The 25,741-nt window shown below is 39.9% G+C and overlaps 1 protein-coding gene across 33 annotated transcripts in view; it reads left to right on the top strand.

The window, feature by feature from the left end:
* The first annotated feature begins 473 nt into the window (after positions 1-473).
* Positions 474-25,741, top strand: part of madd (MAP-kinase activating death domain) — a 42,192-nt gene continuing 16,924 nt past the window's right edge. For 8 of the 33 annotated variants that reach the window (XR_007962051.1, XR_007962057.1, XR_007962045.1 and 5 more), the window contains exons 1-24: positions 474-804; positions 4,911-5,033; positions 5,839-6,047; positions 7,231-7,872; positions 10,500-10,803; positions 11,124-11,255; positions 11,333-11,446; positions 11,548-11,628; positions 13,842-13,898; positions 14,616-14,788; positions 14,932-15,167; positions 15,267-15,423; positions 15,555-15,658; positions 15,823-16,022; positions 16,219-16,463; positions 16,664-16,794; positions 17,084-17,185; positions 17,811-17,852; positions 19,656-19,715; positions 21,111-21,219; positions 21,340-21,526; positions 22,740-22,890; positions 23,146-23,349; positions 24,681-24,731. Coding sequence is in view for 1 of the 33 variants with exons in the window: in XM_052063012.1 (XP_051918972.1) it covers positions 5,989-6,047; positions 7,231-7,872; positions 10,500-10,803; positions 11,124-11,255; positions 11,333-11,446; positions 11,548-11,628; positions 13,842-13,898; positions 14,616-14,788; positions 14,932-15,167; positions 15,267-15,423; positions 15,555-15,658; positions 15,823-16,022; positions 16,219-16,463; positions 16,664-16,794; positions 17,084-17,185; positions 17,811-17,852; positions 19,656-19,715; positions 21,111-21,219; positions 21,340-21,526; positions 22,740-22,890; positions 23,146-23,349; positions 24,681-24,731 (3,541 nt within the window). In the remaining 32 variants the exon portion in view is untranslated. The remainder of the gene's footprint in view (positions 805-4,910; positions 5,034-5,838; positions 6,048-7,230; positions 7,873-10,499; positions 10,804-11,123; positions 11,256-11,332; positions 11,447-11,547; positions 11,629-13,841; positions 13,899-14,615; positions 14,789-14,931; positions 15,168-15,266; positions 15,424-15,554; positions 15,659-15,822; positions 16,023-16,218; positions 16,464-16,663; positions 16,795-17,083; positions 17,186-17,810; positions 17,853-19,655; positions 19,716-21,110; positions 21,220-21,339; positions 21,527-22,739; positions 22,891-23,145; positions 23,350-24,680; positions 24,732-25,741) is intronic. The other 25 variants (XR_007962070.1, XR_007962071.1, XR_007962065.1 and 22 more) reach the window with 13 other exon arrangements.

Below are 25,741 nucleotides of genomic sequence, written 5' to 3'. Positions count from 1 at the left end.
CAATTAATAGCACAAGTGCACTTGTTAATGCCCCGCAGGCAAAGTATGGGGCATGGACCACATATCGCTCCATACTTTAATTTGACCCACCGAGTATTTACAATATCAAGAGTCCAAAAACAACATGTTGCCTTAATTAAGCCATATTTTTTCTTCTACAACGGCTATTAAAATGTATGTATAGTATTGTACTTTATTTTGTATTATTTTATCTCACCGAATAACTGGTAAAGTGGTTTATTGCAAATAATACAAGAACAAACAGTGGTTTGAACAAGCTGCATTATTTTGCCTTTCCCCCTAATTTTATAAAATTCGTTTATTTACTTGATGCCATTCATTATTAGTTAATTGATCTAATGTAAGTAACAAAACGGAGTTAGATTTTTCTATGTGTCATTAAATAATTACATAAGTGTTTTTTTTTCAACATAGAGTTAGAATGGGAATGAGCTCCTAGTTCCGCGAAGCTTGATGCAGCTTCCGTTCGAGAAGTCACCACCGCAGTATGCGGATTGCGGAACTTTCCTCAGATGAGGATGAAGAGGAGGATGTAGTAAAGGCAGGTTGAAGTTGACACAACGAAGAGGTGTGAACGCGAATTTTGCATTCGTTTAACTCGGCCGCCTACGATTCGCTCGACGAAGCCGAGCTTTTCAGATGACGCCTGCTGACGCACTGGTGGGAGAGGACGATTCAGGCGCACGAGTACTTGCCGGAGAAGGGCATCTACTACGCAGGCCGTCTGCCACCAGCAGCTGGCGTCGCAGCCGCCGTTAGCAGCTAACTCGCTAATGTAAACAGGTAAGGATGTAACTTTGTCAAGGATGAACTCCTGCGCATATCGTCAACTTTTGCGATGGCCTAGTATTTTCATCACATCGCCCTCGTCATAAGATTTGCACACGTCTTGCGGATACTAAAAGATAACGCTACTAGTAGCAGCTAACCAGCTAATCCGATAGTGACGTCGGAAAGCACCAAGCTAGCACTGTGGGCGAGAGAGGCGAATGCAAGTCAAGACGAGGCCTGTCAGAGATGTTATCGCTGTTTTAAAATGGGTGATGACACCCCTAAGAGCTACACTGATTATTCCATCAGTCTATCTTATTCGATTGTCACAGCTGTACCTTAGGCGTTTTTACTGTAGTCATCACAACTATTTATTTTTTTATTCGACATTATCCTTGTGTATATGTACGTGTACTTTGTCTTGCGTTCAAATACGGTTAATGGCATTTGCAGTAAGAATAAATGGCCATTAAAAGACAGGGCGTGATTGACCGATTTAATTTGGATGATCACTTTCAAGGACACATTCTCTTAACAGCATTTTCTTTCTCCAATTTTACCCATCTGCGGAATTACTGTGATACATAAACTGAACACTCGATTGCAATTTTACGGCATTGTCAACATTATGAATGTTGAGAATGTTGACTTGGCTGGTAGGTCAAGAGGTTTTGCCAAAGTGAGTCTCAAATAAGTCAACAGAGACGCATATAATTTTCCATAGTGAAGAATTGACATACCAGTGATTTGCCTGAATGTATTATTTGGACATTTTCCCCTTGAGGTAATAATTGATATAGATGCAGTCTGTACCATCAATTGTCATCTTCATAAAAGCTTTATGAAGATAAATTCACCAGCTTTGAAAAATGGATTAGTCAAAATGATGTGTTGGCTGCATTAGCTATGACATTGTGGGCAAGCATTTTAAGATAAGATATCCTTTATTCGTCCCACAATGGGGAAATTTACATTTCCATTTAAGCATTTAAATGCTTGTTCTTTACTATAATGTACTACAGTAAATGCAGATCTGTCGTCTTTCTCTTTGAACCTGTACATTTGTGTCAGTCTGTCAGATACAGTGATTATTTGAAAAACATATTCAACTTAGATGAAATTCATCACACAGTACCTGATTACTTTTGATTTGCACACCACACGCTAGGGTTGGGTGGCATTTCGGTGATATCCTGCGGTGTCTAAAAATAGCAACTTTGTCACTTTTAAGACCTTTGTAAATATGCAGTGCATGGGGACCTAATATGATATTAAATATATATATATATATATTTGGATTGAACATACAAATGTGCAATTATGTTTTCAACTCAGTATTATTCTAAGTAAACTGATAGTAGGCTATAATGTTTCTTGTAACTGCATAGGGATGAACATTCTATTCATCACATGACAGCCCAATGGACTACATGAGACAATGGACAAGCCCCCCAGGTGACAAAGGGCGCATATGGAAATTCACTCTGATGCTTATGCACTTCTGATGAGATTGAGTGTGTTCGGACCGGCAGAGTGAATTTCTGTACGTGCATCAAAGATGGCAGTTGCATAGCTCGCAACTCCAGGGCATTGATTCCCCAAAAATGCAACTACAGTGATACTCCTCTACAACGAAATCATGTTTGCAGCAAGACATTTTCATTGTAAAGCATTTTCCTTGGAAATGCTTTACTTGTAATACGAGGAAACGTTCGTTTATTTGAATGTCCGTCAAGCCATAAGCAATTTACTCTGAGCAGCTAATCGGATGCATTCCACTCTATCTTCTACGGATCTAGCTTCAGTATCTACACACGTAGACAGTGAGGTCCCTCTTGGCCAATCGGAGGCCAGGATGATGCTCGGTAAACCAATGGCAGAGCAGCTATGAGTATGTTGCGTTCAGGAAACTCGCAGCTGTGACCGAAATAAACATCATTCACTATGTAAACCAGTGTGGTGGTTGCTGTTGCCGTTTCCGAACGAAGCAGTAGAGGTCGCGGTTGGATTAGACTTCGTTGTAGTGAATGTCTTCGCGAGGCTGGAGCAGAGAAAATATAAGAGTATAATGCAACAGGTTTTTTTTCGTCGTATGGGAGGCAGCAGAATGGGAATGGTGTTAATGCGTGACAATTTTTTCACATTAGGGGTGTCGTTTCGCCCATGTAGGTTTCGTTCTAGAGGAGTTTCACTGTACAGGAATTTCACATTTTTCTCGTTGGTTAATTCAGATGCCAACAGCTCAATGAAGTCTGCAAGTTGCGCGAAACATTTTGAAATGCGACGTGGGCTGATGATCGTTTAGAAAAATGAATCACAATGTACATTTAAGGCAGTCGGCTGTCAACACATAAATATTTATAGATACGGCATTGATATCGATCTCTCACTCTGAGTGACTGCTGTGGTGAAATGGCACATTATAAAATAGCACACGGCTCATATCATTGCAGCATGTCCGATGTTTGTAACAAACCAACCTGTGTGAAAATAACAAGAAGAATTAAATATATTAAGAGTGAAGAGAAAGGAGAGGCGAAAGTGTGCATTTGCCATTTAAAGCCCGGCTATTGGCAAACTTAGAGCAAGTGGAGTTGCCAGCTATTGAGCATTAAATTAAACTCTTAAGCAGTCACCGAAGCCCAGCTAGACAGTTTAACACCTTTGTCGGCTGGTCTCTCACAGCGGCATACAAAGGGAGTTGGGCCATATCTATGCCAGAGATGATATGAAAATACTCAGTTTATCTTGGTATATAGTCACTTTACGACAAGCACATTGATTTAAAATTACGTAGTCCAAAAGGATGAATGCTTCAAAAAAGAAAGGACGGATGGTTGGAAGAACATCATATGTTCTGCCATTCGATAGTTTATGGTTAAAGTAAGTTATTTTAAACCAAAGGTTGAAGCTATGTTATCATTAGCGTATTGGCATTTCAAAAACGTGTTTTAGACAACATATCGTGGCGATCAGGGGTGCTCATTACGTCAATCACGATCGACCAGTAGATCAAGGACTGGTCCCAAGTTGATCCGAGGTGGAGAGGGTGAAAAAAAACAACCGTTTGTGTCTCTGTGCATGTTAGTAATATATTTGTTGTATTCATGCACACTGCACCCTAACCATTCTATCAGTCTCACTTTCACAAAAACGATTTTAAAAGTTTAAATAAAATAAAGCAAGTTATCTTTAACCTACGGTGACATGTGACTGCGTCACCGGAAGTTGTTCGCGCTCAGCAGTCTGCAGTTGGAGCTTGTGATCCGAGTTGTTGCGCTATATCTTTTATCGTTATCATTATTCTCATTCAGAGTTTGTTTTGTACAATTCACTGCGGGGACGGGCAAAGAATGGGAATCTGGAGGGCCGAAAGAAGCATTTTCAAACGGTACGCGTGAGCTACGATCGTTAACAGGCTTCCTAAGTGTGTTGCATCCGTCAGCGTCAGGCTATTGCTCATCATGGAATGCATGTGTACGCATGCACGCGGTAACGGGTCGATCTCGGGAGGTTGGTTGATCGAAAAGTAGATCTTCGGTCAAAAAAGTTTGGGCACCCTGTAGATGAATCACTGTAAGGAGCGCTTCATTTACTATTATTGTAAAATTTGATGTTTTTTTGTTATTGTATTTCTGTTTTGGGGGTGGCGGCTATGACTTTTTTTAAGAGTAAGTATAATTAATCCATTCGAACTCATTTAAAAGGTAAACAAAATTGATTGCAGATTTCGGCTACGAGTGCAGACAGACTCGCGGCGGTCGACGCAAGCTGCAAAATAAGTCTAAAATCAGCAACGGTATTACCGTACACCCCGGTGTAATGAGGAAACAGTGAAGTGGTGTCAAAATCGGAATATTGCCTAACCCTACCGCACACAGAACCAGGTCTCTTTCTCTTTCTCTTTCTCTTTCTCTTTCTCTTTCTCTTTCTCTTTCTCTTTCTCTTTCTCTTTCTCTTTCTCTTTCTCTTTCTCTCTCACACACACTGTCATGGAGGGAGATAGTGTTGCACCATTTCAGCTGATGTGGTGCATGTCGATGCTTCGCTGAAGGGTACCTCAACAGTAGCAGGCAAGCAGACTATCACCTGTATTTACTTTTTTTTTTTTTTTGCAGCAGGCATAAAAATTCTTGCCCTCCAACACACACGATTAGCTGACACAGTTGCCTGTTGATCAGCTCCAGGAACCCCAGTCAGAGACTGCCACGCCCACTGTGTGTCATAATTCACTGGAATGGGTGAGTGAGCCTGCTGTCTGTTTGCCCATTTTGTTTCTACTGCGCCTATGTATTGTCGTTTCCGTGCCTTACATTGTGGGATGTGATCGGTCATACGAGTGACAGTTATTTTTGAAATCTGTTTTAATTTTAATAGGGACACTGTGTACACACTTTGCACTTTACATAGAGTATGTGCTACATATGCTCCGGTACACTTTATAATTTCAATTGTCCACATTTCTTTGTAGTTTAGCAATGAATTCTGTAATCAGTTGCAGAGAGCCGCGGAGATGAGTTTTGTTTGTACAGTTGCCCCGAGTAAAATGTGTTGAACAAACATAATGTCCATTGTGGAGGAAACACAAAGATTAATTTGTGTATAAAACATTACATATACGTAATTAAAATAATTTTACAATTTAGCGGCTGCTCTGTCTAGGTAATGCATTGACAATTAAGTGTTTTTCATGTAGTGAAGTGCAAACTCCACAAAGGCCTCTCTCTCAGGCGATATTCACACAGCAGCTCAATCCCGATGATTTTATTTGATTGTATTTTTTTTGCCCGTATGCAACTCGTATCAGATGTTTTTTTTCATGCAGTATGATCAGCACAATTCAAATTTGTTTTTTTTTGTTTTTCCAAATCCAACCTGGGCCTCTTTTGTATGTGGATATAAAACAGATATGTATTCATTGCATCTGCAGTATGAACGCTCATACGCACACGTCCGACCTACGTCATCAAAAGCCTATGTACCATTTGTGTGCGCGTGCAAATGTGGTACATAGGCCAATGTAATTTTACCCGTCTTATGTTGCAGGTTCAACCAAGGAATTCCAGAACCTTCAAAATAATCATAACAGCATATTTTCACATCATACCATTGGAATTTCTCATCTTGGATTGAAATCAACTAACAAGTAACCATTCATCTCGGATGACTTGAAATACAAGACTTGGTTGATCCAACATGGAGAAAAAGAAACCGTGCCCACGACTTCTTGACTACTTGGTGGTGGTTGGTGCAAGGTAAGAATTTTCTTTGCCTGTTGTTCAACATTTGGTTTTAAGAAATCATTTAGACTATGATAAAAAGTTTAAAAAATCAAAACATTCTCCCCTCATATTAAAATGCATTATATTATGCATATATGCATTGTATATTCTTATTAATAATGTTTCATTTTTGGTAGTGTAGTGTAAATTGGGTCAATTAATTAATTTCATATGCGGGCGATGCACGATGCCTGCACTAACCTCAAGTGCGTCTTGGGGCACCATATTGATTTTTGGATTATTTTTCAAAGGGTAACTGAGGAAAAACCTCTTTAAATCAGTCTTTTCTTTGTAAGGATGCTACGTTAGGGGAGGTTTTATTTCATTTTACAGTTTAGAAGTTATAACATTGATTGAAACAAACACACAGTCCAAAATGATGCTGATTTAGTATTCTTCCTGGGAATTGGAGGTGCTACGTCACAGAAAACTAACTATGGGGATAGGAGTAGTAATGGGTTAAAATAAAATAAACCAAAATGACCGATCTTCGCACCAGATGGTATTAACATTCTAGCCAGACAAACATGGGACTCATGAGGTTAACCTAACCACTTAAACCCAATTTGAAGCACCAATTTTACACAATCTGGTATGCAAATGTTGCGCTCACAGCGGGTTGGTTAGATGTGGAAGTTTGCCCTGATTTGAGTCTCACCATCAGTGGTCAAGATTTTGGTTGAAGAAAAGGATGGCAGGAAAAAGTTGAAAAAAAATAATAAGAGGAAAAAAACAAGACATCAGAGGAAGTCCAGCAGAAGCATGGAGGGAATCGCTGAGAAGAGTGCAAAGATGAAAGCAAACAAAGCGGGGGCACCAGGTTCTAACGGCAAAAAATCAAAATCAGAGGCCCATGCCAACAACTCTGGTAACGTGGGTGAGGTCATTCAAACTTTGCATTTCTTTGAACAAAGAACTTTGAACTTATTATACTGCCTGTATAAAAAAAAATCCTTAACCAAAATTCAATCAATCCAACCACAACTGATTGTAAAAGAAAATAACAGGTGTGTAAATAAACTGTTTAGCCTTGTTTTAGATATGCAGGTACTGTACATGAGCTGCTGTAAGTAGAACAAAGGGTGAAGTCCAGCAATCATGTTCCACAAATATCATGATCCACTACAAAACGTCTGTTTCTCCATCTCCCCTGCAGGCAACCAAGTAGTGATAGTGTGGCCCAGACCCCTCAGCTTCTCCGTCGATATCCACTGGAGGACCACCAGGACTTTCCACTCCCACCAGATGTGGTCTTCTTTTGCCAACCAGAAGGCTGCCTTAGTATACGTCAGCGTAGGGTTAGCCTTCGTGATGACTCTTCGTTTGTTTTTACGCTGACTGACAAGGACTCAGGAATTACTCGATACGGAATCTGTGTCAACTTCTACCGATCTTTTCAGCGCGGGCATCACCGTACCCGTACAGACAAGAGTGGCCATATAGAGAACGTGACACAAGCAGGGGACACCACGAGTGAGGGGTCTGATGGAAGCACTGCAGGCCAGTCTTCTGAGTTGTCCCCATCCAACAAAGCTGACTCGGCTCCTCTTTCTGCTTCTGGGGAGGACAATGAACCACCAGTTACTGAGCAAAATGCTGGAAAGCCTGCACAGCTCAGGCGAAATGCCGCAAAGATGGCCACCAGGAATCGCAACAGCACGCTGACCTCATTATGTATCCTCAGTCACTACCCCTTCTTCTCCACCTTCAGAGAATGCTTATATATTCTCAAGAGGATGGTAGACTGCTGCAGTCAGAGGCTAACACAGCGTGCTGGAATGCCCCATACATTCCAGAGGTAAGAAATGTTTAATTCCCGTGCCACTTCGATTTGCCCAAAATGGTTTCCATTCATTGTTAGAATGACTTTCATGTCCATTTCGAAACAGAATTTTCTCTCATGTTCGTTTGTGTTCTTGCAACACCGTCACGTCGTGTTGCTATCTCTTTATCTAGCGATTATTCCATTGCACCTGCCTGGTGCTCCTTGATTTACAAACACTTTCACATGCCAATAAAAAGTATGCACACGCATGGACTCATTTATCAAGCGAAGATGAATTTACTTGCTTGCATAGTGCAAACACACACATACACTACACTTTTATCTAACTGTTATTGAAAATTGTGTGTTTTTAGTCATTTTTTTAAAAGACGGACTTACCGTATTTTCACGACCAAAATGGATATGGCACCTAATAATGTGGGTTGCCTTGTGTATGCACAGAGTTCCAACATGTGTGAATGCTGTTGTTGTGTGTGACTTAGATGAGTGGTCCGCTTGACTGACTGATATTGTGACGACACACTGCTTATACAGAGGAAAGGCAGACGTAACTGAGTACAGCATGCGGATGTTAGAGTGGGAAGAATGGGTGTGAAAGTGGATACTAAAGGCACACCCCCAGTAGATATATATTGTATATAGTATGTGCATTGTGTAAAACATCCCAAAAATAGCAACTATGAAGAGACGCGTTTACGAAGCACAGTTTAAACTGCAAGCTATCAGTTACACGGAGGACCATGGGAATCGAGCAGCCGCGAGAGAATTCAAGATGAACTAATCCATGGTGCTTTGGTGCTTTCATTTCATGAAACGGCGCCATCTATCCATCCTAGCAAGGATGATCGTGCCGCAGTAACATCCGGCGGGTTAAAAGGAAAAGCTGGCCATCTTTTGCTTATACTGCAGTAAAAAAGTGTAATGATCTGCGTTACATGAAAAAAAACACTTTCTTGGATATTTTAATCCTTTATTCTGCCGCTCTGCCGTCCTCAATTAACTTCCATTATTGACTATTCTTTCAAACAATCCCTGCATGCCTACACACCCGCTTGGGTTACAGCAAGTGATTAGGGACAAGCATACTATACATTTCCAAATACAACAAAAAGACTGCCGACAAACACATCCAGCCAACCACATCACCTTCATGGAAATGGACAGTCACGGCCAAAGTGAAGTTGTGAGCGGCGTGTGGCGACGACAAATACAGCTTTACGAAGACTGTAAGCCGCTACCTTACAGTCTTCGTAGGTGAGATATGCCACAATTTGTGAATGCTTGAGCTGACGTGTCTGCTTGCACTGCCGTTCAAGCTTTCGCAAACGCCGGTATTATTTCTGAAGAGCCGCACGGCAACAAGACTTACTCTGACAATCTGACAATGACGCGAGGGAACCTGGCGTGTTTGTTTGAGAAATTGCACAGCTGTTCTTTTCGGATACAGAAGCTGAGGATTGATTGGAAAAAACAACAACAACAACAAAAACATTGTTAAATACTTAAAATTACAACCAAACTCAGTTTTGCTCCTGCTGCCTTTTTAAAAACATACGCTGAAGTGAATGCATGCTACCGTATTTTTTAAGTTAGCATATGTTTTACTATGCCTGTGTCCAATCGTGCAACGCATCTTGTGTGTGTGTTAAATACAGAAATAGCACCTGCAACCGACACGGCGACTTTTAGTATGGTTTGCCATCTGGTCGTGAAAATACGCTCGTGTGCAAATCTATGGTGTGTTTAGTTTTTGTCTGAATTTTTTTTTTACCTAATATCTCACAAATGAGGGACTTTCCACGAATTGTCAATTGAATCTGTTGTTCAAGACAACAACAACAAAAAAATGACCATAGCTAAATCCAAAAGTCAGTATCATTCACCCACTTGAAAAAGACTTAATTACTGGAATTGTCATACAGCATAAAACAAGCTCCTGTTTGGCTTACTCGTGATAGCAATTTTACTGTGACAAAGTGTGAATTCTTCTGTGTGACTGTGTGTTCTCCAAATAAATTTTACTTCACAGTAATCATAGGTGAAAATCACCAAATTTTCAACACACTTGCCCGTTGTGTCCCATATTTACACCAAGGCTTTTTCGGTACATGTATGACGACTTCAGAAAGCTACATAACCCAGAGAATAGATAATTGTTTTGTCTGGCACAGTTGGATGTCACGAGAGAGAAGAAGAGACATATTGTGGCTGGAAGCTTTTTTTTTTGTGATGCCACTAATAGATTGAGGTCTCTGGTTGGCTTTGGTGGAGCTAATGGTTTTTTCCTCTCTGCCACAGAAGCAATCAACGGCATGCTTGAAAGTGCTTAACAAAATTGTCTTTGTATATCTGCTACACACACACACACACAAACAGTTAAAGATTAAGGCTCAATTTTGTCAGTAAAATTCTGTGCATCTTCAGTTTCTCCAGCAGTTAAACCAAGCACGGGCTATATTTGTCAAGGTTGCAATCCTGTATCAACTCTCACTTCAAAAAAGATGTTGTTCTTCAGGCCAGTAATGTTCATCTGGCAATACTTATGCATTAAATGAGTCTCACCTCTCTGGGCCATGCGCATCAATCTGCTTAACTGAATCTTTCTCTTCACCTGTTGATTCATTTTATATCCTCCACAGAGACACCATGTGGCGGGTGTTCACTGGGGCACTGTCTGTGGAAGAGAAGGGAAGCCAGCTGTTAGATGACCTTCGGGACATTGAATCCTGGATATACCGGTTGCAACGTTCACCCGTACCTGTGGCAAGCCAGAGGCGTGTGGATGTGGAAGTTCTGCCCAGTGAAATGAAACGGCCCCTCACCTTCGCACTGCCCGACAACTCCCGCTTCTCGATGGTCGATTTTCCGTTGCACTTGCCTTTAGAGTTACTGGGTGTGGATGCCTGTCTTCAGGTTCTATCGTGTGTCTTGCTGGAGCACAAGGTAAGAGCAGATTAACGTCAGTTCGTCCAGGATTTTCAAAGCCGTGTGCCATACTTTTGTTATCAGTTGAATGTAAATTGATGTTATTATTGTAGAAAATGTGTACAAAAGATAGATGAAAGATAGATGGACAGAGTGACAGTCGGGGTTGCATCACTTTTACTGAAGTACTATTGTTAACTGAAATGAATCCGTGTGCAATTTTGTATCCAACAACATTCAGCGTTATCTTGGCAGAGGATCTAGTTTAATTTTGGGCTATTGAGCGGTGCATTGATATGAAATAATTCAGTTTTTTGTTGTTTTTTTATTTTCTTCAGGTTATTCTCCAGTCAAGAGATTATAATGCTTTATCCATGAGTGTAATGGCATTTGTGGCCATGATCTATCCTCTGGAGTACATGTTCCCTGTCATTCCTTTGTTGCCAACGTGCATGGCCTCAGCTGAACAGGTACAACGAAAAGGATGGCGCTATTGACGTATGAAATTATGTTAACTGATGCTTTCTTCTATTCCGCTGCTGCACAGCTTCTACTTGCCCCTACTCCCTACATCATCGGTGTACCAGCTAGTTTTTTCCTTTACAAATCCGACTTCAGAATTCCAGATGATGTGTGGCTTGTGGATCTGGACAGCAGCAAGGTAACTCCTGGAACATGAGACATTCTTTTTTTTACATTCTAACATTGTGCCTCAAAACAGTCAAAATAAAAGGGATTGCAGCAACTGCAATTGTTTTTCAGGTTAAAGCACCTACAAATGCGGAGATTCTACCACCTCTTCCAGAGCCTGAAGCTGGCGAGCTCAAGAAACATCTGAAGCAGGTACTGTATGCAAATTGTTTACTTTTTTTGCCCTTAATCTACCAATACTGTTCATGCCGTGACTTTCTGCAACCCGGGTGTTTTCTTATGACCCAATAATTGTTGTCTTTCATCATGCTGTACTTAATTGTTTTGTTTCTATACAAGTCAGTATTTAAAAAAAATCTTTTTCAGCCTTGTGAAGGGTAGGGGCTTCCTACTCCAACGGACTTGTATGTATTTTGTTTAGCGTGTGCAAGCAATGGAAATGGATCTTGTTGTGCACTAACAAACAAACACAAATTTTTCTGCTCTTTTTCTGTTTTCTTTGCATGCTGTAGCTCTTGAAGGTAAAATCAGTTCCCAAGACCCCGTTATTCAAGAAAAAAATTGATACTTTCGCTGTTAAGAGTGGTTGTGACACCTCTGACTTCATCATCAGAATTTGGTTCTGATTCATGGAATCACTTTGTACACTTTGTATTCCTATTTCTACATTATGACTACATAATGAACTTAACACACACAAAACTCCCTTTTTTTGTTTTGAGCAATCATAGAAACGCTCACGGAGGACTGCAATAACTTTGGTTCGAACAATCACACCGAAAGTGATGTTAACGGTTTAAAATAGTTGTCTAACTATTTATACTAACATAATGAATTCTTGAAAATGATGTGGAATTAATTATTCAGAACTTTAAACCCGTTGGGAGAATGCTTACTGGGGTCTATCTTGCTGGATATGCGAGGTAGAGTTGCACACTCCCATTCAAAAAATTCTGCAAGTTCAGGTTCCGTTCAAGATGTTTTGTTTTTGGAAGTAATTTCAGTTTTCAGTAGAGCCTTCTCGAGACTGATCTTGTAACATATATTCATATGTAGTCATGAGTATAGTATATGTTATGCCACTGGAATCCTTGTACCTCCAAAATCGTCACTTTTCAGGAGGGAGGGGAAAACCCCCCCTAGCACATTAATGTTACTTCATCAAGGCGATCAGGCCATTTTTAACTCTTAACTCATTCACTCCCAAAGACGTTTTTAAACGTCTTTTCAGACTTGATCCAGAATTGGCTGGTACTGAATGAGTTAAGAGTGGTCAGTTATTTGCTAAAAAAAAAAATCAAAATAAATATAATAATAACAAATAAGACACACAGATATGGACTGACCAATGGTATAGATTTGTGAAAAAATCGGAACCATATTGTGACGTAGGGGGGTTCGGCCAGACAGCGATGTACCTTGAATCAGAGCTAATTCGATGGCTTTGCGTTTTTCCTTGTTGTTTCCCTTGTGTGTGAATGTGTGACTTGTGTCAGGAGGTGCGTGAAGCTTCTGCGTTTGAAGCATTTGTGTGCAGGAAATAACACTGACTATGATTCGAGATTTTGTCAAACTTGGGGCATCAAAGCAGAAGTAGCTGTTGATGTGAAGTAGACTTAAATACTTACACCGTAGACTTCAATCTTTTTATTTCAGCTGAGAATCTTGAAAGTGTAACAATTATACCAGGTCTTGCATACACAGTATTTTTACAACATGAAATGAGGTCACCATTGAACAGCTTTACTTGTGCATGTATCACGAGATTTTCCGAAACGATCTGGTGGTGTATCATCGTTGTCATCATCCCAACATAATCACAAGGCCATTCCATCCCTTGTGATATAGGTCCTTCCACGCTGCCTTTTTGCGAAATTTGTGCATCCGAGGCGTAACAAGAAGTTATTTATTCGCCTGTGCCCATTCCCACAGCTGTTGCGGCTTAGTGCATTCTGTGATTTAGATGCACGGCGGGCCTTTTTAGCACAGCGACAATGGCTGTCAAAGTGTCTTGGGCAGTGATTGTCGGGTTTTAAAACCTTATACCCTATTGCTCATTTTTGTGTTAAACATGAGCCGTCTGAAACAGACAGCAGAAATAGTGTAATTCTTGAGTAACGCGGTCACTTAAAGAAGCATTGCAAAAAATTAATGAGCTTAATGTAATTTTATTACGGCATATCATGCACCTTATGCTCGTGAAATTACATTTGTGTTTTAGTTACCGAAACACACAACGCAAACAAGAAAAACACAAGAACAAAAAAATAAAAAATCACAAAGCACAGCTTTTCACTGCTGAACGTTAACATTGAAAAGAAATGGAAAGAGCCATGATTTTGTCATGTGCTGTTCCTGTGACACCACCTCAGGCCTTTTTGATTCTCCCAACATCTCTCTCCTAGTGTCTGGTTAGGTTGACCATGATCACCCAAAAGCAGATCTTCTCCTGTGAAAATAAGGTTACTCATTTATTCTCCTGTGGAATGCCCCTGCATCCTCTTTCACATTACTTTGCTCATGACCAATTACTTTTCTCTTTTCTCAAGAATTGAGTTCCATGCATAACAGTGTCTCCGAATGTTTTACGGACCCCTTAACGCGCTGCTTAGCTCTGGCTTGAGCATGACTGAATATGCGTGCCTTGATTCTTGCATCAGTGAGTGTCCCCGTTAATCAAAAGCAGAAAAGGTGAAGCAGATACCTAACAAAGACATTTCACCAGATCTAGCAACTAAATGTCCCATTTTGCTTAGCTTAAACACTGACAACTCTGCAGCAAGACATTCAGTACATTCTGTCCTCCTCCTCCTCCCAGGCAATGACACACCCACCACAGGCATCAACATGCTCCTGTGTAACATAAGATTACAAAGATTTCCAAAAACAGTTTGGTAGACTGATGGGATTTCATTATTTTCCATTTTTTGGTGTCACAAAGATTTCCTTTTGGAAGTAAAAGCATTTTTACAATTTCCATCCATTCCTTACTACTTTTTTTTTTGTATCCCTATGATCCGTTAGTTTCTCAATTGAATAGATTTCCTTTTGTAGTGTGTAGATGGTTGTGGAGTAACTATCGTAATGTTGATGCCTACGGTGAGAGTGGCTCATCAAACTGTTATTTTATTTTTTTATCATTGCGCTCTTACTCCTTATCCCTCTATTACTTGTTCCAGGCCTTGGCGAGTATGAGTTTGAACACCCAGCCCATTTTGAACCTTGAGAAGTTTCAGGAAGGTCAGGAAATGCCACTTCTTCCTCCTGGGCGTGATAAAGCCTCGCCATCATCCACTGAGTTTAACCCCCTCATTTATGGCAATGATGTCGATTCTGTGGATGTAGCCACCAGGCAAGCCTTTTGTTTCATTGATGTTGGTGTCACATATTTGTGAATTTTCTTCCCATCTTTGCAAAGAGTTCATGCTACAGTATGTGTTTCATTTTGAATGAAAGATCTGTACTATAATCCAAATATCTTATATTACTTAACAGGGTGGCCATGGTACGGTTCTTCAACTCTCAAAATGTTCTCCATGGTTTTCAAATGCACACACGGACCTTGCGCCTCTTCCCCCGCCCTGTGGTGGCTTTTCAGTCGTCGTCTTTTCTCGCATCTCGACCAAGGCGATCTTGTTTTGCTGATAAGCTTTCCCACACACAGGCGGTGGAGTTCTATGGCGAGTGGGCTCTCAGTCCCACAAATTTAGCCTTTCAGAGAATACATAATAGTAAGTTGATCTTTACAATTTGATATCTTGTTTCTAAGTGTAACTTTCCGTCGTGTTACAAAGACCCTTAATTGTACACCCTGTACACTTTGGTTTCAGATGTTTTCGACCCGTCTTTAATTGGTGATAAACCGAAGTGGTATGCGCATCAGCTGCAGCCAGTAGTTTACAGAGTCTTTGATGGCGGCTCCCAGCTGGTTGAGGCTCTGGCGAGTCCGTTTGAGGATGAGAGCAATGACTCTGACCCCACAGACAGGTAAGGATGAAGACACTCATTTTGGGTTATCCTCACAACAGTGTCGTCGAGTTCTTTATCATAGATAACATGAATGCAATTTGATTGTTAATAATCTGCTTTAATAGAGAATGATGCGTTTCTTTCCACAGCGGTAGTGACAGTGAGGCATATGATGACTCCAGCTCATCCTATTCCTCACTTGGAGACCTTGTCAGCGAGATGATTCAAGGAGACATTCAGGGAGACACACCAAGTATGTTTTTAAATTCTGAAAAACATTCAAAAGCTGTAACCATTTAACTTTGAACAATCTTATAACTATGTCCCTTGTATTTCCAGCAATTAGTTTGGATGTAGCCTTATTTTATTTCCCAATTGTGTGTTTAAAAAAAACAAACATATTGTTTGATGCTTTAGGCCTCCAACCACATACCCATGCTGCTCTCGGAGATGCAAGTGAGGTGGCATTTCAAGAGTTCCAGGATTTAAAGGAAGGGTCAGAAGGTCCATCCGGCGGGGATGTCCCTGTCGAAACATCTGATGGACAGCCCCTTCGCTCAAGCTCCAGCACAACTGCAAGCTCCAGTCCGAGTACAATAATCCAGGGTGTCAACCATGTATGCCATCGCTACAATTCTAAATAGCTAAATCTTATTTGTGCTAACACTTATCCGGTAATTATGTGTGTTAAAGGTCTATCCATAGTTATTACCGAAATAAATGAAAACATAAATATGTTTATATTTTTTTCCCCCCACAATGTGCATTTTTCCATACAATCACATTTTGAAATTATTTTATTTTTTTAAATAGGAGCAAGGAGAAGCACCTGATAGTGAAGCACAAGCCGGTTCTGGTCCTCAGAACCCAGTCCTTGGAGTTGGCAGCCAGCCGTCTCTCAGATCAACAATGGAGTCTGGCCCAGCTATAAAAAAACGAGAGTATGACAACCCTTATTTTGAGCCTCAGTACGGCTTCCCCTCTGAAGATGATCCTGATGCAGAAGAGCAAGTGGAGTCATACACCCCTCGGTTCGTCCAGAACATCAATGGCAACAAGTGTGTGAAAATTGTTCATCACGTGAATGAACTAACACGTCATTCAGATGGGCTCTCTAACCAACCATGCAATGTGGTCTTGAATCGTTGCCGGCGTGCCATTCTGATTTGTATTCTACATTTCAATATGTTCCTCATATTGCATGCAATTGTTAGTGCATCCCTGAGGATATTTAAAAAGCTTTTTATTTTCTTTGTAGGGCACAGCGTCCTTCACGCCCGAGTAGTTTGAGGCTGCCTGGGGAGTCTGATGGAGAAGGTGACAGCTCACCAAACTCAACCATTTCCAACAGCAGTAATGATGGATTTGGGGGACTGATGTCTTTTGCAAGTAAGAATATTTTAACGAGTAATTTGTGCTATTTACCTCTGGAGTTGCATGGCGAAAAATGTTTGTTTTAAAACAAATACGTGTTGACCTTTCGATGCCTTCTCAAATTCTGGAAAATTGTACAAGGGCGGATCACCTTTTTCCCCCTCTTATGTCCAGTGGAAAGAATGACTTGATCGTGATCCGTGGTAAAAGATGGCCAACTCCCACAGCAATGATCATATAAGTGGGGAACAGTTTAAACCGTTTTAGCGTTGTTGATGACAATGTTAACATCTATCCTTTTTAGGTAATCTTTACAAGAATCATGGAACCAGTTTCAGTCTGTCCCATCTTGCTCTACCAAACAAAGCTGCAAGAGAGAAAACGACACCTTTCCCCAGCCTCAAAGGTATATAAGCACAGACACTCAGACTCTTTCACTTTTTAAAATTTGCTGAGCCCACCTCATTGAGTATTTTTTACATGCTTGGTCATTTTTTGAATGATAGACTATGTTTAACAGAATAATGATTTGATCTTAGTCATCGATGTGCATATAGTATGCAGTAGGGCTGGGCGATATATCACCATGGTATTGAAATTGAAATATGAACATTCAAGATAATATCGAAATGAAGACGTATCAGTCACGTGACCTCACCACACTTGTGGCTTATAAATTTATTATATTATATAATATTAATATGTCAATGGCTGTCAGTTAGCCCCCCCCCCCAAAAAAAGAAATTGTCCACATTTTTGATTGTCTTTTTTGCATATATTTATATACTTTTTAAATGCTTGCTAAACCCACATTAATATCATGAGCATATCTTTATTGTGATATTTAGTAAAAATATGAAGATATTCAATTTTAGCCATATCACACAGCCCTAGTATAGAGGTGGCTCTACTTCGCTCATGGCTTACTAAGGCATTGCTTTTTAAGTAGTAGTGTAGCGTTTTCATCATTTGAATGACTGTTTTTTTCTGCTCTTCCATTCTCATCTTAATTCATTTTTCTTTCATAAAAGAATATTTAAATTTTGACATTGAGGAAGAGTTGGACCAAGCAGGTCTGTAGAGAATCTATTTTTATAGCCTGACTTTTTTTTTTCCTCCCTCTGATTGCAAACACTTATGGCGCTATTTTAAAGGAGTATATTGAGGATTTTTAAAATGGTTTTCAATCAATTCTGTGAATTGAAGAATTCACACACACAAAAAAACCCTCAAAGTTGTTGCTTTCAACCTGTGCATTTCGAGGGTTCTAAAATCATTTTTTTGTGTTCCCTTGTAAATATCAAATGATAGCTACTGAATTTGCAACAATTCCTCTCTCTGTCATTGGAAGTAGGGTCTGATCCTGAATCGATGTCAAACGTGTCATCCTTTTTTGGTCATAATGTACTGTTATGCTTAAATCACATTACAAGGTTAAGCAAATACAAAAAAACATTTTAAAAAAATAGTAATTAGTAATGAGTTGTTTTAATCAGAGATTTAAAAGGGTGCGTGTATTGTAAAAGTGAGTTGTATTTGGGTCGGTGGTTCTTTCATCATATCATAGCCATTCGCTTGTCATATTGATAGGACAAATTCAAGTTGTCGGCCTATTTTCTGTCCCAAAGATGAAATAAATTGGAGAAGAACATGAATTTTGCCTAGTTTAGATTTTACAATACAATAGAATAGATTTTCTATTTGAGAAAGAAAAAGAAAAAGCAGGTGCTCAATAGCTCCTATTCATGAGAAATAGCCGCCATAGAACATGTTCCGTTCCTTTTCATTATGGTGTGTTTTGTTCTTTGTTGTCCAGATGCACCTGACAGTCCAGGTATGTTTTGTCTGGTGTGTTAGTTTGCATTTGCCCCTTCCTCTGATTAGGTCCGTACCTATCTTGGTTTTTCAGTGTAGGACTAAGATAGAAGACACTGTTGTGAGCTGTTGATCCACACCTTACCATTCCTTCCAGATTGACTGCTGGTGGTGATCTTATTGAAAAAGATAACCCTCAACCTAATGCAACTATGTAGCATTTAGTCAAGACATTTACTCTGTGAAGGGCATTCTATTGCTGCGACAGCTACATTTTTTCAAGCTACAACGTTCCCCACATAGTTGCGTTTTGCTGCTTGCGGATTTATTTTAACCTATGCTCCGTTACAAAGCTCACATATTGGCCGTTTGCTGTTTTAGTCTGCAAGACAAAGCCAAGTATTGCCATGGCACCATCTTGGTGCCAAAGAACTATTCAAGTGAGTTAAGGAGATTTATGTATTGCTTAAAGTGCTTTACCTCTATCGTGTAGTCAGGTAACTGTATTAAAGCGAACTAAGGAGCTTCATGTTGTGCTTTGGGGCCATTCTGTGGCATCAAAAGGCAATTCTCAACCATGTGAGGGTTTGGTAGATTTTATTGCTATTTGTGGCAGAGTTCAAGCCTCAAATAGCTGGTGAACACTGTACACCATCCAATTAAGCTTCATTTGCTAATACTTTTGAGTTGGTTGCATAAAGCAGTCAATTGTAATTATAGTCATGTATGCATATTTTAGGCTTATATATATATATATATATATATATATATATATATATATACACACACACACACAGTATATTTTACACCTAACAACACGTGCAATGTGCACTTTGTACTTGTTATCGTGTCAAACATTTTCTGGGATGATAGCATCATCAGGACATCATGTGCCGTGGTGTCCTTTTTTTTTGGTTTTGCTACTTTTCTTCTGTTTGGAGTCATCTTAAGCGTGCATGCATGATGTTTGTATGGGCTGATGTTCAGACTGGTTATGACTGGGCCGGTATTCCTGTCTCTGTCCACTTGTGGCAGCAACTAATTCTGGGTTTTGTGTGCAGTATTTGGGCTAAATTCTCTAATGGAGATAATATCAGATGCCGGCCCGGGGAGCGGAGAAGGTGGGTTCTGCTCTTTTCCCGAGTGAGCTGCATGCTTCTCCAAGCCAGTCAACTACATCTCCCCTCATCCTTTGCTCATTTTACCCCCCGTGTGTGCCATCAAGGATTCACTTTGTTTTCCCTCAGACTATTTTCATTTCACGCGGTGTGTTCTATTTATTTAGCCATCCATCGAAAACATTTTAAAAGTGGAGGACACATTTTAGTGAAGTACCACATTATTCAATAGGGTACCAGCACCAAACACAAAACAGGATATATTAAAACAAATATATATATATATATATATATATATATATATATATATATATATATATATATATATATATATATATATATATATATATATATATATATTTTTTTTTTTTTCTTTCATGTTTCTATTTTTTCCCCCTGCTTCTACTGTGTTTATGGGGTTGGGCCTAATCATGCTGTACTGTTTATATTAACTACATCAATATTATGTAGCTGTTAAACCTTAAGTACAGTTGTTGAAAAAAAGTTTACTTAATTCTTGGTTAGTTGTTGGTTGTATTTACTTGAGGAATATCGTACTGGTGATACATTTGTTGTTTATTGTGAGATTTTAGGTTCCCGTACCGTTCCAAAGCAAAGTCAATGCTGTTTTATTTTTATATTTATTTTTATGTTTGCTGTGTTTTATTTATTTATTATTCGGTTGATTTTGCGGCGGTTGTCATCTGTCTGGGCTCGTAGTGAGGAATCATTTGCTGGTACCTTATGTAAATTCTACTCTCTAAAATCAAATCAGTGAGCTAAAACAAACACACATTCGCAATCCCCGATATCGACATACTTCAAACTCAAGATGCATTTAATCATCGCAGAAGGGCAATTAATTTCAAAATATTTATTTTGGCTGATGAGGTATGTAATTTAAAAAATGTTGTATACAAATAAATAATATAAGCGATGACTCACACTTACTTTCCGTTGTTAGTGTGCAGTGGTTTGAACTCGAGGCATGATTGACACAACCCTTTAAGACTACATTGCTGCAATTGAATTGAGTCAGATTGTGCTCTTTTACTTTCTATTTATTGAATATAGCAATCTGTCTTCCTCTTCTGCGTGTGTGTGCCTCTATTCTAAGCTTGTTTGTTATGCCCTTCAACTCTCCTGTTGTAATATTGGTCTTGCGGCTTCAGAGATCATCTGGTGAAAAGATAACAGCAGATTACTGCTTGCTATGTTTCTCTTGATACAGTGATGAAGGGAGCGGAAAAAAATCGTCTCTTTAAAAACACTGTTACTCTCCTGGTACGCATGTGTCTACCCAGACCTCCTCTGAGTTTTACCTTGTGTTCCAGTTTGTGATCCTATTTTTCCTATCTGTTGTGTTTCGGTATCTCATTGTGTTGCTTTCCTTAACAGGTGCACGTGCACCTCGGGCACTTGTGGACCAGAAGTCTTCTGTTATCAAACACAGCCCGACAGTGAAGAGAGAATCACCCTCTCCTCAGGGCCGGATCAATAATACAAGGTATTCGTTCAAATGTGCAAACATTTCAAGAGATGTATGACATCCCCGTGTGCAATATTGCTGTCTGTTTACGAATGGCCTTTACTGTTGAATGCATCTGAGCCTGTGGTATCAATACAGTGAAAACCAGCAGTTCTTGAAGGAGGTTGTACAGAGTGTCTTGGATGGACAAGGCGTCGGCTGGCTCAACATGAAGAAAGTGCGCCGCCTCCTGGAGAATGAGCAGCTCCGTGTCTTTGTGCTGAGTAAACTTAACAGAGTGAGCCAGTCAGAGGAAGACTCCAGACAGGAAATCATTCGTGATGTGGTATGATGATTGTTTCAACCCTATTGTGCAACTTTTTGTGGTGCGATGCGGATAGAAAAAAGACAGCTTTTTTCAATTTCATGATTTGTCACAATATGGTTTATTAAGTTATTAAAGACAGACGAAATTCAGTGTGCCAAGATATTTTCTTTGCCTCAAGAGCCTGTAATTAATGTAGATGATGAATGACATTTAAATGTTACGGAACTTTACAATTTAACATTTTTTTTTTTTTGTTAAATCTGTATTTTTAAAGGTTTTTTGGGTCAAATCTGCAAACAAAAATAACTGATTGAAAATACCATTATTAATATAGATTAATAAATTAGTAATAGATTAGTAATAAAGGGAGAAAGCAATTACCGTACCTTATTTATTTCAGTTTTACCGCTGAAAACTAACTTTACACACTTGGTGAATCATCTGTAAACTATTGTTATGGTTGTTTATGTCTTGTGACCTGTTGTAACTGTCATATCCTTGTGCAGGAGGTTTTTTGCCTAACTCAAATTATCCTCAAAATGAGGATAGTTCGAGCGTGTTTTTTTTTTTTTTTCTTCCCCTCTCCCTCCCTTGTGGTTTCTTTCTGACTTGCGGGTTGAGTGAACGCTGGCGCGTTTGGCTGCTGCTGCTCAACCTGTATTGTGTTTTATTGTTTTTGTTATTGTAAAGTGTCCCTGGGTTTCTTGAAAGGCGCTTCTAAATAAAATGCATTATTATTATTATTATATTACTAGCTGGTTCGCCGCCCTCCGGGCGGCTCATCAGCTAGTTCCTGCGGAAGGCTGGTAAGGTGGTGGTTCGCCGCCCTCCGGGCGGCTCATCAGCTAGTTCCTGCGGAAGGCTGGTAAGGTGGGCCTTCGGCCCACAAAAGTGTTGTTGCTTGGTTCAACTTTTTGTTCATCTTCATTGCTTATCGCGAAAATAAAGAGATGTTTAGCTCTACTAAATAACTAACAATTTCATTGCAATGCTTGTGGGTAGACAACATTTTTTCGCTAAGATGCCCGCGCGATCGTAGTGAGCCACTGCCTGAGCGGCGCAGTGGCGGCGCGCAGCGGCGCGGTGAAGTAGGTATGTTTTGAAAAAGGGACAGACGGAAGGACAGACCGCGTGCGGGACGTCGCGCAATATATATATAGAAGATAAAAGGCACTTCTTGCATGTGCTTGCATTTTTACTCTGAATCATCTTTTTTTTTTTTTTCTTTCAGGAGGTGAGCAGGAAAGTGTACAAAGGCATGTTGGACATATTGAAATGCACAGTATCCAGTTTGGAGCATTCCTACACAAACGCAGGCCTCGGTGGAATGGCCAGTGTCTTCAGCTTATTGGAGATAGCACGCACACATTACCAAACCAAAGGTAAGTTGAACACAGAATCTTTGTGGGGGGTGTCTTCCAGAAAATGACCAATAGAGTCAATTAATGTACTCATGCTGAAAATGTTTTTTAATTTGTTTTTAACTAAAAAGCATGGGCTTTTGCCGCAAATGCCGTCCAAAGCTTTGTCCTACATTTGTGTCAAACACTCTTTCATCTAACAAGCTAAACTAATAAAGGTTCCACTAATTTTGGTGAACTTCGTCTGTGGCCCCTTTAATTTTGATAACTTGTTAGACCCTGAAAAACGCAAGCGGAGCCCCACAGATAGTGCTGGCAGCCCGGGGAGCAAAGAGAGTCCTTCTGGTCGAATGGAGGCAGCCAGACCACAAGGTCTTCTGACCGTTCCTCATCTGCAGCTGCCACATCACACACCGGGCAGAGGAGCCCGCCATTTTGACACCCGGAGCCTGAATGAAGAGAACTTTATTGCCTCGATTGGTGTGTACACCACTCCAGCCTGGTTGCATGTGCACAGTGAGATCCCCTGAAAAGCTCATCAGAACAATTTCCTCTCCCTTCTCCAACCATTCCCAAGAAAGTCACAGCCATGACTATGCAGGAGGTACAATATTCCAGACATTACTGGTAAATTGGCATTCAAAGAATGAGGACGATGCTCACCTGCGATTATGCGAAGTATTTGTACTTTGTTTCATTCATACGTCGAAACATATCAAAATGAACTTCAACATAAAATAAGCATAAAAGTGTGCAATAGATAAACCAAAAACATGTTTGGAATAGTGTGTAGCCCTGTCTCCCTGCTCGGATTGCGTTTGTCGCGCCTTCCTAGAACATTTGTGTCCCAGTTTGCCTCCTGTCAAGAGGTCTGTCGTCAGCCTCTCAGCACCTTGAATGCATGCTTTTATTATTATTATTTTTTTTTTAGTTTTACAATCCCTAAATCTGCAGTACTGGCCAATGTAAATCAGTCATCTGGACATCATTCGAAAATTTGTCTCTTGCTTGTGCCTTTACTGCAGGTTCCTACAACACGTAGAATATGGCAGTTCTTTTTGCTCTCAGCATGGATTGTGGAAACAAACTCCCAGGAAACAGTCCCAGTTAAGACCAAAATGGAAATATTTGAGATCAGTAATGGCTAAAGTACCAAATACAGCAACTGGTTTAAATTAGATTTTTTTTGGGGGGGGGGGGGCGGGGGGGTTGTTTCTGGGCCTGTGTACTGGGGACAGTTCGTCAAGCTACAAGTAGCTTGACACCTCTTTCAACCTTGCAACCATTTTCTTCCTATTAGAAGTTGCACCCTCAATTCTACAGAATGCTGTGAAATGTGCACCCCAGCTTTTGCAACTGCTCCCATTTCATCTTGTGGCTTGTCAGCCCATTAACCGCATTCCATGCTCCTCTCCAGTTAGACGATGTCACGTTCGAATCTGTTTACTGGCCAGCCAAACCACTTCAATTTATTAAGGATGTTCTCTGTTCTGTGTTCTGAGTCAGAGCACATTCCAACGTTGGTGTGGCTCTCCAGTTGCTCCTGAGTGTGTTGTAATGTTACCATTGTAGCTATCTCACAGTAAGGGGCACAACTTGAATAGCCATGACTGTTTCAGGTTGTTACACAGCTACATGCAAACATTACAAAACATTCTACTGACATCATTCGATCGTGTCGTGTTTATTTTTTTTAAGTTTATGTTTAACTTTATTTAATTTTGCTTTCAATGCTCATCCACCATACATACTTTTACAACATGCTCTGACTACCTGTCTTTCTCTCCTTGCTTGCAATGCATCTTGGGTAGAATTGTGGAGCAAGCACCAGGATAAGCAAAAATCTATGGAAAAACCACAGAGTAAGAAACTTCACACATCAAAAAAGATTGGGGTATCAAGTTGTTGACTCTTTTTCCGCCCCATTCTGTCTTTTATAGTCACTATGTCTTTATCGCACCATATAAAAGGAACTCAAAATGTGATGCTTAAGCATTAGTTGATGTCATATTGACTCATAAAATTGGGTAGCACAACACTACACAGTATGTTCAAGACATTAGAGACTCATTTTAGTCAGGTTCTTATGGTTTACAATCTACAGTCAGGCTTTATAAATAACATTGATGGTTTCAGCAATCGGCACATTTCAATTCATATTGCAGCCTGTGTTTTTCCCCCCAAATGACAAATTCTATGCTATAGTTTCCAGGCTTAAGCAACTTTTAAGCTATTGCTTATGTAAGACAATGTATCAGAATTAGCATAACTGTACATATGCTGCCGTTTTCTTCTTTTGATCTTTCCAATGTCTTGCTTTTTATTTTTTAAGATATTATTGAAGAAATTTGTAAAGGTGACAGACTATCTACACTTATTGTTTGTCAGTTTGTCGGCATGCCTAACTGCCTGTGTCTGTGTTTTGGAGCCACTTCGGCAGCGCAGACAAAGAGTTTTAATGTTGCGATCTGTGATGAAGTTTTACACTGCTTCACGCTCTTGCAGTTTTGTTTTCATTTGTGATTGTTTTTCGCAATTTTACTGCACTTTGGGCTTGCTCCCTTCTTGCTTCACTGTCTGGCCCTCCTGGAGTTTCTTAATTTACACTTGAATGAATCTGTCACTTTTTGTACACACGCCATTCCCATGAATTTACAATTGTTCAATTTAGGGATTTCAACGATGTCATGAATTAGTCTGTTTGTTGTTGTTTTTTTCTTTGAAAACACTGTTAATGTATATACTGGTAATTTTGTAATTTCAGCAAAACAACATTTCGTTACATTCATAAGTGAGCACAAATCACTTTAAATCCTCCTGCCCATATTTTGTTACATGATTTTCCACCACTTAGCATATCAAATATTTTTCT

Source organism: Hippocampus zosterae, chromosome 4 (genome assembly GCF_025434085.1).
Source record: "Hippocampus zosterae strain Florida chromosome 4, ASM2543408v3, whole genome shotgun sequence".
In the NCBI taxonomy this organism is placed as follows: domain Eukaryota; kingdom Metazoa; phylum Chordata; class Actinopteri; order Syngnathiformes; family Syngnathidae; genus Hippocampus; species Hippocampus zosterae.
The sequence above is the reverse complement of the archived record's forward strand: the minus strand, read 5'-3'. Positions and strand labels throughout refer to the sequence as shown.